The sequence below is a fragment of the Hippopotamus amphibius genome, chromosome 11, assembly GCF_030028045.1.
Source record: "Hippopotamus amphibius kiboko isolate mHipAmp2 chromosome 11, mHipAmp2.hap2, whole genome shotgun sequence".
Lineage (NCBI taxonomy): Eukaryota > Metazoa > Chordata > Mammalia > Artiodactyla > Hippopotamidae > Hippopotamus > Hippopotamus amphibius.
In genome coordinates, this window is record NC_080196.1 from 87,489,608 (window position 1) to 87,503,057 (window position 13,450).

Below are 13,450 nucleotides of genomic sequence, written 5' to 3' on the forward strand. Positions count from 1 at the left end.
CCTTACTGTTTCCATGGTGGCTACACCAATTTACATTTGCACCAACACTGTAAGAGGGTTCCTTTTTCTCCACACCCTCTCCAGCATTTATTACTTGTAGATATTTTAATGATGGCCATTCTAACTGGTGTGAAGTGGTGTACCTCATTGTTGTTTTGATTTGTATTTCTCTAGTAATTAGCAACGATGAGCATCTCTTCATGTGTGCATTGGCTATCTGTATGTCTTCTTTGAAGAAATGTTTATTTAGGTCTTCTGCCCATTTTCTGATTGGGTTGTTTGGTTTTTTTGTTATTGAATTGTAGGAGCTGTTCGTATATTTTGGAAATTAAACCCTTGTCAGTCACATCATTTGTAAATATTTTCTCCCAGTCCATAGTTTTCTTTCCATTTTGTTTATGGTTTCCTTTGCTGTGCAAAAGCTCATAAGTTTGATTAGGTCCCATTCGTTTATTTTTGCTTTTATTTTTATTGTAAAGTATGGTTTTATAAGGTGCTTATATGGTCACAATATGGTACTGCATGTTCTGACTCCAAAAGGTAGAAAACACAGGCCTGGGAACCAAGAGGTTAGATTGATCTCTGTCACCATAGCTTACACTGACCCACTTGGGGAATTTGTGTTCCCATCCCTTCAACATTAGGCACTGCTGGACTAGAGTACCTGGCTCTAGGTGATTGGCAGGGAATACATCTATTAAGGGACATAAAAAGAGTTCCACCAAAACTACAGGTGATACTTTGTCATTTAGGGGTCCTCATGCTAGTAGACCAGCAAGCAAGGGAAGGAGTAAGTATCTTGGCAGGAGAAGGTGATTATCATGAGGAAAGTGGGCAGGGAGGAATGTATCTGGAACTCAGGAGTTTCAATGAGGTGCCTCTTGGTGTTGCCATGCCTGGTGGTAACCATGAATTGCCAATTTCAGCAAACAGAGTCTGATAAGAGCCTGTTAACCAGGGGCTAAGACAAGGGTCAAGGGTCTGGGTTACCCCACCAATCAAGCAACCGAGACAAGCAGAAGACTAGCCAATTGTGAAGAGACTCTAGAATATGCGTGTATTAGTTTGATGAGGCTGCCATAGCAAAATACCACAGACAGAGTGGCTTAAACAATAGAAATTAGTTTTCCTGCAGTTCTGGAAGCTGGAAGCCCAAGATTAAAGTGCCGGCAGAATTGGTTTCCTCTGAGGCCTCTCTCTTCGGCTTGCAGATGGCCGCCCTCTTGCTGCCTCTTCACACGGTTGTCCCTTTGTGCACACTCACTCCTGGTGTCTCTTCTTCTTCCTATGAGGACACCAATCAGACTGCATCAGGGCCCCACCCCAACAGCCTTTCTTCAACTTTATCACCTCTTTAAAGGCCCTATCTCCCAAACGGTCACTGAGGGACTAAGGGTTGGGACTTTGACATACGAATTTGGAGGGATACGACTCACTCCACAACAGGGTAGTAGAGGAAGGAGAGGATGAATATCGATTATAGACTCAGGACCACCTGTAGCAGCAGGGACTAGAGCTCATCCTACTGAACTTCCTGGGGGGTGTGTGTCTGTGTGTGTGTGTTGGGGGGGCTGTCTTTTGGAAATTGGGACTTGAAAAAGTGGTAACAGGATGCAGTAAAGTGCATGTGGGGCACAGGTGGACCTAAACCATGCAGGGGTCAGCACTGCCAGTGCCCCATCCACATCCCCTTAGTACCTATCACCTCCTCCCATGCCAGCCCAACTTCCAACTGCCAGGAACCACATGAGGGTCTCAGGCTGCTGGAACCCACTCTGCCAGTGTTCACGGCAAGCCACAAACGCCAGGAAACCAACGCGTCCTAGGAAAGCCCTCTACTCGTGACTGGTGGGAGTTGGTGAATGACGGTCCCAGCCCCCTCCTCTCCCACAATACTGCCCAGAAGTCCCAGCAGCTGAAGCTTGTTGCCCACAGTGGTAACTTGCTTGATAATGCACGTTTTTTTGCTTTCCTTCCCTTCCGTGTCTTACTTCCCCCACTTCCATACTGGTGCTTTCTGGGATCACCCTTCAGAAAAAGTACCTGCAATCAAATCTTTCTCCCAGGGTCTGCTTCTGGTGGAACCCAAATTAAGGCACCAACAGTCTGCAGAACAGCTCATACTTACTAAATATATCATGTAAACTTATTTGACTGGCTTCCCTTTACACTCCTACCTCTCTCTCAACTGGCTGTTTCTCAAGCTGCGTTATCTTCTTCTAGGCTACTAATTGTTTTCATATTTACCACTATGCGTCCGGTGCTGGGGATGTAGCACCTGACATCCCCAGCACCTGAGATAAGAGGAACCCTGCTCTCATGGAGATTACAGTCTAGGAGGGAAGCCAGACTTTGAACAATTAATTTCAAAAGTGAATCTTGTAATAACGAAAATGTGAGAGTGGAAGGAGACAGCAGTGGGATCCCACCAAGCCTGGAGGCAGGGAAGATGCCTCTCTGAGGAAGGGACCCTGCATCTGGCACCTGAAGGGTTAGTAGGAAGTGGCATGGTGCCCGTCTCCTCCTGGCTTCCCTGACCAGCAGTTGGTCCTTCCAGTGGTGGTCTAATGATAGCAAATGTGACAAGGGGTCAAATAGAGCTTGGAAGAGAGATATAATTAACACAGAAATGCAAAATAAACCCCAAATCACCAAGAGCTTTTATTTTACTTCATATCAAACTGAAGAGCAATAAAATTAAAATAGTTTCAATTCTTAAAACATTTTTACATCAGTTACACTGACTGATAAAGAGAACATGGAAATCCCTGAGGATTTGCTAACAATAAATAAAATACTTAAAAATAAAATGTTCTGAGTTCGAAGGAAAATTTCCTAAGCCTGTTCAATTTGGGGAAGTCAATGACCCCTTGCAAACTTCAATTTCTCAAAAGGATATCCAACTGATGCAAGTTTCCGGTCATGACCATAAGCTGCCACTTTCAGCAGCATCTTATGTGAAAAGGGGAAATAATCAATCTTCCTTCAATCAATTTATCCACAGTTCTGGGAAAAAGCTATGCACAGAGCACAAAATGAAAGTATTTGCTCTTTGTGGGACCGGAATTTCAAAACATCCCCAATAAATGCCAGTGTTATTTTAACTTGTTAACTAAAATGTATCATTTACTCAGTGTGTGTGAATGAGACCAATCTCCTTGCTATTTGTGGGTGACCAAAGGAAGACCCAAACGTCTGTGAAAGGGTAAGATGGACACTTTAAGAATTCCAGGATCTAGCAAGGGAAAGATTCTCTGTGAAGACCCAAGATTGAGTACTGGTTTGTAAGTCTAAAATTCTCTTCAGGGATAAAGTCAAAATACTATGTTTCATTGATTCTAGGATGTACTTTTTTGGGGTTTTTTTCACACTTTAGCATGTCAAATTCCAATGGGCTTGGCCATTAATTGTCACAAGTGTCAACTCCCCTACTGACTTTCTTAGTGGTATATAAAGTTATGGGATGTTTTACAATGACTGGCCTCTTAGATTAGATTAAATATGGTGCTCTGTAGTTCAGTACACACAGTGAGCCATATAAAAATAAACCTGACATTTTAACCCTGGTAATTTACCCAGCTGAAAATATGCCAGCAAAAACATTTGGCATCTTAAATTTCAACATGAGCATCACAGCCTCAGGAAGGGTTAGGAGGATGTGATGTGGGATGAGCTTGTACTCTACTTCTGCGTCTGTCCCTAATCAGCTGGAAGAACTGTAAGGAAATTTGATTTCACACTTCTGAACCTCATTTCCTCATCTGCAAAACGAGTAAGTGCTATCAGATGGCCTCTAAATCTTCCAGCCAAAAAGGAAGGTGGTTTTAAATCCTGAGCCACTGAGAGAATGTGTTACTGTGGAAATTCCATAGCCACGCTGCCCCCAAAGGCAAAGGAGCTTGAGCAGGTTGCTGGCTCAGACTCCTCTGCAGCCATCCCTGCCCCAACCCCCAGGAGTCAAAGCTTCAAATCCAAAGACTTCCCTGAATCAAGTAGAAAACAATTCATTCACAACTTTAGTAACTTGATTGGAAAAGGATGATTCTTCAGTCTTGGGCAATTTGTAAACTTCTTTTAAAAACTGCAGAACTCTACTAGGTTAAGTTGAACTAAATGTCTACTATAAATCTTAAAATATCAAAAAATTATAGCAAGGGTTCACTTCAAAGTCTTCATGATTGACATAATTTCTACAGATTCTGCTGCTGTAAGTGCCTCCTTCCATGCCACAGAAGCGCCAGCCAGAAAAAAGCTTTGTTTTCTGAAAGAAAATAATAAAGTTCATTTGAATTAACTGTTCACATGGACACCCTGTTCCTACATGGAGATTTGATTCAACGAAAACAATGTGCTTGGCCAAGGAAAACAAATAGTGAGAAATTGGTATTCCAAGTGATGAAAAATGGAATAAGAGCATTGCTTTATGGTAAATAATACATACACTTATATTTTTATATACATTTTTTAATTCAAAAGTTATAATCTATCTTTACCTAAACATGTTAGAATTAAAAACAGGAATAGCAACTAGAATCAACAGTTGCAGAACAAATCGCAAATTCCAAAAGCTTCCTATTTAAATGTCAATTCCAAAGGTTCATTCAAACTATTTTAAATGTTGTGATGTTGCTTAACTAAGTTATTTTTATCTATTTACTTATTTATTTGGTTGCACCGGGTCTCAGTTGTGCCAGGCAGGCACCTTAGTTGTGCCTCATGGGCTCTTTAGTTGCGGCCAGTGGGCTCCTTAGTTGCTGCATGCACGTGGGATCTAGTTCCCTGACCAGGGATTGAACTACAGCCCCCTGCATTTGGGAGTACAGAGTCTCAACCACTGTGCCACCAGGGAAGTCCCTAAGTTGTTTCTTCTTTTCTTTTCTTTTCTTTATTTATTGGCTGCCTTGGGTCTTCATTGCTGTGCATGGCCTTTCTCTAGTTGCAGCAAATGGGGGCTATTCTTCATTTTGGTGCATGAGCTTCTCATTGCGGTGGCTTCTCTTGTTGCAAAGCATAGGCTCTAGGCATGTGGGCTTCAGTAGTTGTGGCACATGGGCTCAGTAGTTGCGGATCGTGGGCTAGAGCACAGGCTCAGCAGTTGTGGCACATGGGCTTAGTTGTCCTGTGGCATGTGGGACCTTCCTGGACCAAGGCTCGAACCTGTGTCTCCTGCATTGGCAGGAGGATTCTTAACCACTGTGCCACCAGGGAAGTCCCCTAACTAGGTTATTAATAAAGGTAGACTCCATCTTCCAAATTCTCTTAAATTCAGTCAATTATACATGCTCAATTCCTATTCCTTGAGCTGGCACAGACACTAATGACGCCCAATGAAATGACCAAACTTGAGTAAATGTGTTGGTATTGGCATCTTGAATTCAAACTGCAGATTCTTGGGCTCTGGGGAACTAGAGTCGTTGGGTCAATGCTATTATTATAAAGCAAGTAGAATATATGCTTTATGAAAATGGGTGAAGGAAAGAAAGGAAGGAAAAGAGAAAAGAAGACAAGGGAAGGGAAGGGAGGGGGAAAGAAAGAAAGAGAGAGAGAGAGAAAGAGAGAAAGAAAGAGACAAAGAAAGAGAGGGGGAGGGAGGGAGGAAAGAAGGAAGGAATGAAGCGAGAGAGAGGAAGGAAGGAAGGAAAGAAAGGGAGAGGGAAGAAGGGGGGAGGGAGGAAGGCAAAAGAGAGAGAAGGGAGGAGCAGGGAGCAATGAGAGAGAGAGAGGAAGGAAGGATGGACAGCAGGGAGGAAGGAAGGGGAGAAGGAAGAGAGGGAGGGGAGAAGGGAGAGAGGAAGAAAGGAAGATTAAAAATAAAAAAGGAGCTCTTGGAGCGGCTGATGCCCAGCCACATAGCCATCACGGCACAGCATTCTAGAGCGCAGGTTCTACCTTTGAACGCGAAGTCATTTGATTTCCCATGTTCCTGCTCTGCCTCTAAGATGGGCTGGGCCTCTTTCCGTGAGAAAGAGAGAGGCTTATGAAATGAAGAAGAAGTGACGACTGGTTGTAAAGACTACAGTTTGTAGATCAGAAAGTATATATAGTTAGAGGATGAGGTTTTTTATATCTTCAATATCCACTATCTTTCACAGCAAAGTTCCTTAAACATCATAAACACACTTCTTAAGCAATTTAAAGACTTACATGTAAATGTAAATAACACTAGTACTGCCTAATCAAGACAATCATGGCTTCTATCCTAACAGCTAATTGGCCATAAGTCACAAAGTGGGTGTTTTTACAGGAGTGCAGGCATGCAATGTTTGATGTGCCCACTTCCAAGCACTTTTCAGTGGTAGACGGCACTGAAGGAGAACCACCGTGCAGTACTGTTAAATCGGTTTTGTTTCATAAGTGACAGTAAATATCACCAACACCAAACCAAGAAGGTGGGAGAAAGGCCTTTCTAGTTCCATTGTGAATCCCTGAATCCCACCCACCCCTCCTGTCACTCCCCAGAACACCCTAAGATCAGGAATATGCAAGATAAACAGTTTTTAATTAAAGAAGTAATAAATTTTCATTGTAGACAAATTAGGACGCACAGATAAACAAAAAGATAAAATATTATCTATTTAGGAAGATATCCTTTCAGATTTTTTCTTTGCTCATATGTGCGTATATACGCCCATTTGGGTTAAAAGAATTACAAATCATGAGGAGTTTCATTTAGTATTGCTGTTTTGGCTTCAGAGATGTTCCTTCCAGTTGTGAAAACTGATATTGACCCGGGGCATGTTGCAAGTACCTGAGTGCCAAATGGGAAGAATCGCTTTTGCAGCCACAGTTGGCTTAGTAGTCCTGCTCTAGGAATCCTTCTGGTTCATAAACTATTTCAGAGCTCTAATAATCTGGTGCAGGATGACCCCTATAATGCTGCTGAACATGATGTCACTTGCCTCATCTTCAGTGACTTCTTTTTCCTTGACTTTTCCCCTTTGGGGAATGGGGGAGAGCACTAGAGGCTAAATTACTTAAACAGTGAAGAGCAGGTGTACTTCTTTGTAGCACTGCCTTAAGTGTAGGTGTGTAATAGCCATGAAAGAGATTAATAAGAGAAAATAAAGTTACAGAATAAAGAAAAGGCAATACCCTCAGTCAAGCAGGTCTGGAGTGGTCTCGGTCCCCTTTCAGTTGCAGGAACCAGAGAGGCCACTCAGCAGGGGTGTTGTGCCTACCAGTGCAGGCCTTGTCTGTCTGCAGTGATGTTGTAAAGAAGCTTCAAAGATTTCAAAAATACAATCACCAGTCTAAATGCAACTTGATTCTGTGAAGATGAAAGATTCTTACCATTGATGTTACTGATAGATCAAACTGTAGTTATCAAGCAAAGAATAATCAGGGTCATCTGTGAAGGGCAGAACACAGAGCAACGTGAAGTTAACATTTTTTCCTGATGAGATCTTAGCCCTTTTCTCTTCCTAGGCATTCCACTCAGAGTCTGGTGACTGCCATTTTGTAAGAATAAAACACACATGACAACAAAACTTACAAATAATCGTCATAACTACGAGCCAGAAAACATATTGGAAATCCCTGTTATGATTTCTTTGCCCTTTTTTATCCATGCCCAAACAGCAGTCCCTACAGGAAAGTCATCTTCAAAAATGGACAAAAATAAGTCCCACATTATCAAGCGGTAATTATAAGGTAACAAGAAATAAATTAACTTAAATCCTTATATAGTTCAAAGATACAATTTCAGCCACTAAATGTTTTTTCAGTCACTAAATTTTTGCTAAGTTGCTAAATGCAGCCTAAGGTGTCTCTTCTTTCTTCCCTTGAACACAGACAGGAATACCTTTCTTTTATTCAAATAATAGGTATTTGTTGAGCACCTACTATGTGCCCAGTACTGTGTTATTTTTTGCAACTGAGTTAGAAGAAAACAAACTGCCTGCCCTTAAAGATCTTGTAATTATCCAGGGAATACAAACTAACAAAAAGCACTAAGTGTGTGGTTCTCCCAGATGTATCATGGGAGTTCAGAGAGAAAAAAGAGACCAGGCTGATTAGTGAAAGATCCAATTATGGGCAGTGTACAAAATATATAATATTAGGTTACATGTTTCTAGACATCTTCTATAAATTATATTTCTGTGTAATCCAAAGGAAACTATAACTCAGTTTTGCTATTCTCATGGTCCAAGTTGAAATAATCTTAGTTAAGAATGCCTTATAAGTTTCTTTTGGTAGCTGAGTAGCTGAATTCTCTTGGATAAGCTATAAAATAGACCACAAATGACCAAATTCCACTCAGTGACAAACAGTATTATAGTTTCTAATAACAGGTTCAATCTGTTGGAAATTTGACTCTATGTATTCTCTTATTTCCTTTTATTTCAAAATTCTAACGACTCAACCTTAAATAAAACCTGACCTAAGATTTCAAACAGTCTTTCTTGGTGGCATACCTGGTAAACTTTTAGGAACTGGGAGAGGTCCTCTCCTGTAAGAAATGAAAACCAAAATCTTTCAGATAAATTCTGTAATTTTTCTAATTTTCAACTTCACTCTACAAACAAATTGCATGCTAATCAGCTCTGGAGGGTTAAGGAAAGTGTGAATGAAGCAAAGGCCCGGTGGCGCTGACCCCCTGGAGACACGACACTACGCTGGGAAGCAGGGACCACAGAGCCCCACCCCACAGCCCAGAAATCTCAGTTGTGTGGGCAAGAGTTCTTGATTGCCTTGTACGGCAGCCTCTTCACACGCGAAATGGGAAGTCAAACAGCTGCTCCCTCGCTGTGAGGGTGAAACGAACTCATTCAAAGTAACTGCTTTGAGCAGCGCTTGGCATTCTTAAACACAGGTGATGAATCTGCACCTTGCCCTCAAACACTCCCTTATCTTTTTAAAAACTGGACTGAAAATTCAACAGCTTAGACTTCAAGGTGACTACATGTGAAACAGAAGTTTCTCTTCCCTCAGAATCCTTTATATCGGGGTAGCAATCTTTTTCTGTAAAGGGCCAGACAGCAAATATTTAAGCTTTGCTGGCCGCATGGCATTTCTATCTCAGCGCTACTCAGCTCTAATGTGAAAGCAGAGGTAGACAGAATGGAAACAGATGAGTACAGTCATGTGCTAACAAAGCTCTACATATGAACACTGATGTTTGCATTTCATGTAATTTTCACATGTCACAAAATAGTACCCTTTCCATTTTTTTCAACCATTTAAAAACATGAAAACTATTCTTAACCTGCAGGCCCTACCAAAACAGGCAGGTCAGATTTGACTCACAGGGGCCAGAGTTTGCCAACTCTTGCTTTCTACAAGAAAGGTATAGAATTCATGCATGAGTAATAATAATCACACTCAAGCATGATACAATCCCCCTTAAACTGTAACTAGTACAACCCATTAAACATTTGTCCTAAAAATGCTATTTCCAAAAACCTAGCAGCCTCATGAAGCAAATGAAATGGTAGATATGTTCCGATTCTAATCCGTCCAGGTTAGAACTGGAACACTAAAAATAAAAATGTTAATTAAAAGTTTTTTTTTTTTTTCTTTTTTCTTTCTTGGCGACATCGTGGTATGTGGGATTTTAGTTTCCTGACCAGGGATCAAACCCTCACCCCCTGAAGTGGAAGCGTGGAGTCTTAACCACTGGACCACCAGGGAAGTCTCTAAAAGTACCTTTCTTCATGTGAAAGAAAGCTGGATATTACCTTGCCAAGTTAGACCCCGTAGGCTTTCCTGGTGGGGCTGCATTCTTCTGGGGGCAGTAGAAATTCTCGTACATGATGGGTGCTATAGGGAATCATCAAGATGTAAAACATTAAGAGGCTGATGACTTTCATTCTCAATGACATGTGACAAGAAAGACTAAGGGAATTGCTTAAATAACCCCCCACCCCACTGATCCATTCACCTGGTGGAGTCTGTCCAGTTTTGCGTTGATTCACGAAGTACTCAATGTCCCTCTCAATGCTGCACATTTCTAAGCTCTTACGGACTTCTTCATACATCTAACAAAAAGAAGATAAATCAAGGTAGAGGTATGTCCCTAAAAATGGTGACACGGCTTATTAAATTGAGGTCTGATGAATGGCTATTTTCCAAATTTTACTTTGAAAAGAAAAAAAGAAGACATTCCCAAGTCCTGGACTCATATAAAGGGATTTATCTGATGCATATCTGCTATTACATTTTTTAAAAAGATGACAAAAAATATAGGTAGCTTTTTATAGCAGCACAAAAACCTTGGAGGAAAGATTTTGTTTTTAATACTGATGGGACAAAGAAAATAGATACCAAGTCCCATGACCAATTCTACACATGAATGCAAAAACAATTGGAGAAAAGTTCTTCTAGTCAATCCTACTTGTTTTCTGGGTGTTTAATTATTCTTCTAAAGTGAATGTCCCATCTAAGTGAGGGTGGCTATTTCTTAGCAAAGAAGGTTGTGATGATTTGATTCCGGTCCCTCTGAGACCTGGAACCCGTGACAATTGCTGTGCACAATTTAAACCTGCATCACTAATGGCCCTGGAATACTGCTGAAGTAAATCCTGAGTCCTGGAGTGACCATTAGCCTAGGCATGGCTCAGTCTGCCGGTCCTTGGTGCTGTCCTGGAGTGACCCCATTCCAGACTGGCACGGTCTCTGGGACTCACATTCATGTTGTGACATCTCTGTTTTCCATAAACTAAACTGCATTTGGGTCTCCCTTCTCTGCGCTCCTGCTCTAACCCTGAATTTCTTAGAGAGAAAGTCATGGTGGTAAAGTGAACCAAGAGTCAGGAAAGTTAGGTGTTTATCTGGGTCCATACTCATCATGTGGGCTTGGGCCAGTCCTTGTACCTACCTGGGCCTCGAATGAGGTGGGTGAACTAATAAATGTCTATGGTTCCATCCACTCTAATGACTCTAATATGCAGAGCATCCTCCGTGGATGCCTCTGACTTACGTCATCGTTTGTGACACACTGTCGTGACAGCTGATTCACGTGTAACCACACTGCGTTCCGAAAGAAGTTTATTCGCTCACATTCTTGAGTCTCAAATACCTATAGAAACAAAACTACATGTACATATGCAGAGAAAGGGTCCATTTGTCTAGACTGGCTATGACTTAAGAAACAATTTCAGCCTTGAATTATCTGTAAGCTTATTGTCTCAATTAGTGTACTCCCACCCACCACCGAGGAAGCTCATAAACTCTCATCTAAGGCAAAGAATGCAAATGGATTCTAATAACATATTAACACAAACAGGATTGGATATAGTTCTGAAGGTAAGAAGTGATGATGAACCTAGACATCAATATTCTAACCTGAATTCCAGCTCACATTTCCAACTGCCTAACAGGCATCTGCACCTGGGCAGCCTGCCAGAACCTCAGATTCAAAGCGTTACCCTCCTCCTCACCCCCATCCCAGAATGAATGAATTCAACTGGCAAGATGGTCATAATTGTTGAAGCTAGTTGATGAGTACACGGGGGTCCTTGCACTTGTCTTTTATCCTGTATGTTTGAAATTTCTTTAATAAAAAAGTTGTTTAAAAAGTCTCTGCCTGGGGACTTCCCTAGTGGTCCAGTGGTTACAAATCTGCCTTCCAGTGCCGGGGATGAGGGTTCAATCCCTGGTCGGGGAACTAAGATCCCACATGCAGCGGGGCAATTAAGCCAGCCTGCCGCAACTACTGAGCCTGCGCACTCTGGAGCCCATGCGTCACAACTAGAGAAGCCCGCGTGCTGCAACGAAGACCCAATGCAGCCAAATAAACAAATAAATAAAAACATTTTTTAAAAAAAGTCACTGCCTGAATAATAGTTTTTGGATATAAACAAATATCAACTTATGGAAATTCAAACTATTCTGTAAAGTGGATGCTATACTATTCAACAGTGGATATTATATATTCGTGTATTTTTAAATGTTGACTATGATACTGTTACATTTTAAAGCTTCTTATAACGTAAACTTTAAACATATACAAGAGTAGAGACAACGGCATAATGAGTCCCCACGTACCCATCACCAGCTGAAACATTTATCAATTCACAACTGACTCTGTTTTACCTATTTCCCTACCAACTCACCTACTCCCTGCAATATTTTGAAGCAAATACACTATTTCATCTATAAATATTTTAGTATTCATATACAGTACATAAGTACTAAAATATTACATTATTTTTATTAGAGAATATTTCACATACAGAATCACACAGAGCGATATAATGAAGACCCATGTACCACCCACCCAGCTTTGTCAAAACTTTTGGCCATATTTGCTTCAGATTCTGTTAAAGCCTCTGTGTGCTTTCTTCAATCTTTACCACATTCCTTCTCCCCCAGAGACAACCATTACCCTAAATTTTAGCATTCTTACACAGATTTTGACAATATGTATGTACCCATAAGATGTATATGATATTGTTTTGCATGTTTTAAAACCATATAAAAATGGCCTTATTCCAGGTTTTTCCATGAGAGGGTGGAATTAAGGAAGTAAAGCAGAAAAGAGTGTTTTAGGAGGGACCCACCATTTCAGGTGCTAAAGATCTATCAAATAAGATTAGAAATTGCAAAGGTACACTGGACCTCCCACCAGGGAGACCACTGGTTCCTCTGGGAGAGCGGCTGCAGAGGAGCAGACCCCAGACACGGCCATTGGGTCAGGCAGGGTGATGAGGAGGCGGGGACAACTCCCCCAGGAAGCCAGGCTGTGAAGAGAAGGGAGAAGCAGCAGCAGCAGGCTTTAAAGCTGGAAGGAGCTGAGGCTGTGTGAATGATCATAAAAGTCCACTGTGAAAGGGAGTTGTGCGCAAGAGGCAGGGGAAGGCCAGCTGGATGGGCTGGTGAGCCCAGGGGTGGCAGAGCAGCAGGAGAATGGTGGCGGGGGGGCGGGGGCGGTGAAGACCAGTAGTTCTCGTGCTTGAATTTGCATCAGAGTCATCTGCAGGGCTTATTAACACGGAGACTGCGGGGCCCACGCCCAGTTTCTGACTCCGGAGGCCTGGAGTTGGTCTGAGAATATGCATCTCTGCATCTCTAACAAGATCTGCATCTAACAAGGCAATGATATTGGTACAGGTCCTGGGACCTCCCTTTGAGAAACCACTGGTAAGAAAACTGTGTAGACAGGGTAACAGAAACTTGAGGAAGTTTCCAGGTTGTGTCTCCATTTTCTCTGGGACACTGTGAGGCATGTGCTGAAAACGAGGGGGGCAATGGTGAAATGAAAGGTGTGAGAATAAAAAACTCTAAAGCCAGTTCTGCTATCTGCATTCCCCTTGTTGCGGAGCAAGTACAGGTGAGGGGCGTGACAGGAAATCACCAAATCAAGCGTTAATTGATTCAGCTGCATCACGCCTGTGCAAACCAAACATCGGAGCAGGGCCATGAACAGAGTGGGACAGCATGGTCAGGATGGGGAAGAAGCAGAAAGACAAGGTTGGGAGAAAACATTCCAGTTCCCTCCATCCTTCACTTA

General features: G+C 42.0%; 1 protein-coding gene across 2 annotated transcripts in view; it reads right to left on the reverse strand.

Annotated features, from left to right (window-relative positions):
* Positions 1-2,637: 2,637 nt before the first annotated feature.
* Positions 2,638-13,450, reverse strand: part of PSTPIP2 (proline-serine-threonine phosphatase interacting protein 2) — an 80,666-nt gene continuing 69,853 nt past the window's right edge. For both annotated transcript variants that reach the window (XM_057698293.1, XM_057698292.1), the window contains exons 10-15: positions 10,919-11,017; positions 9,881-9,977; positions 9,678-9,759; positions 8,415-8,449; positions 7,291-7,348; positions 2,638-4,261 (exon numbers count right to left, since the gene is read on the reverse strand). In XM_057698293.1, the coding sequence (XP_057554276.1) occupies positions 7,299-7,348; positions 8,415-8,449; positions 9,678-9,759; positions 9,881-9,977; positions 10,919-11,017 (363 nt within the window). In that variant the 3' untranslated portion in view covers positions 2,638-4,261; positions 7,291-7,298. The remainder of the gene's footprint in view (positions 4,262-7,290; positions 7,349-8,414; positions 8,450-9,677; positions 9,760-9,880; positions 9,978-10,918; positions 11,018-13,450) is intronic.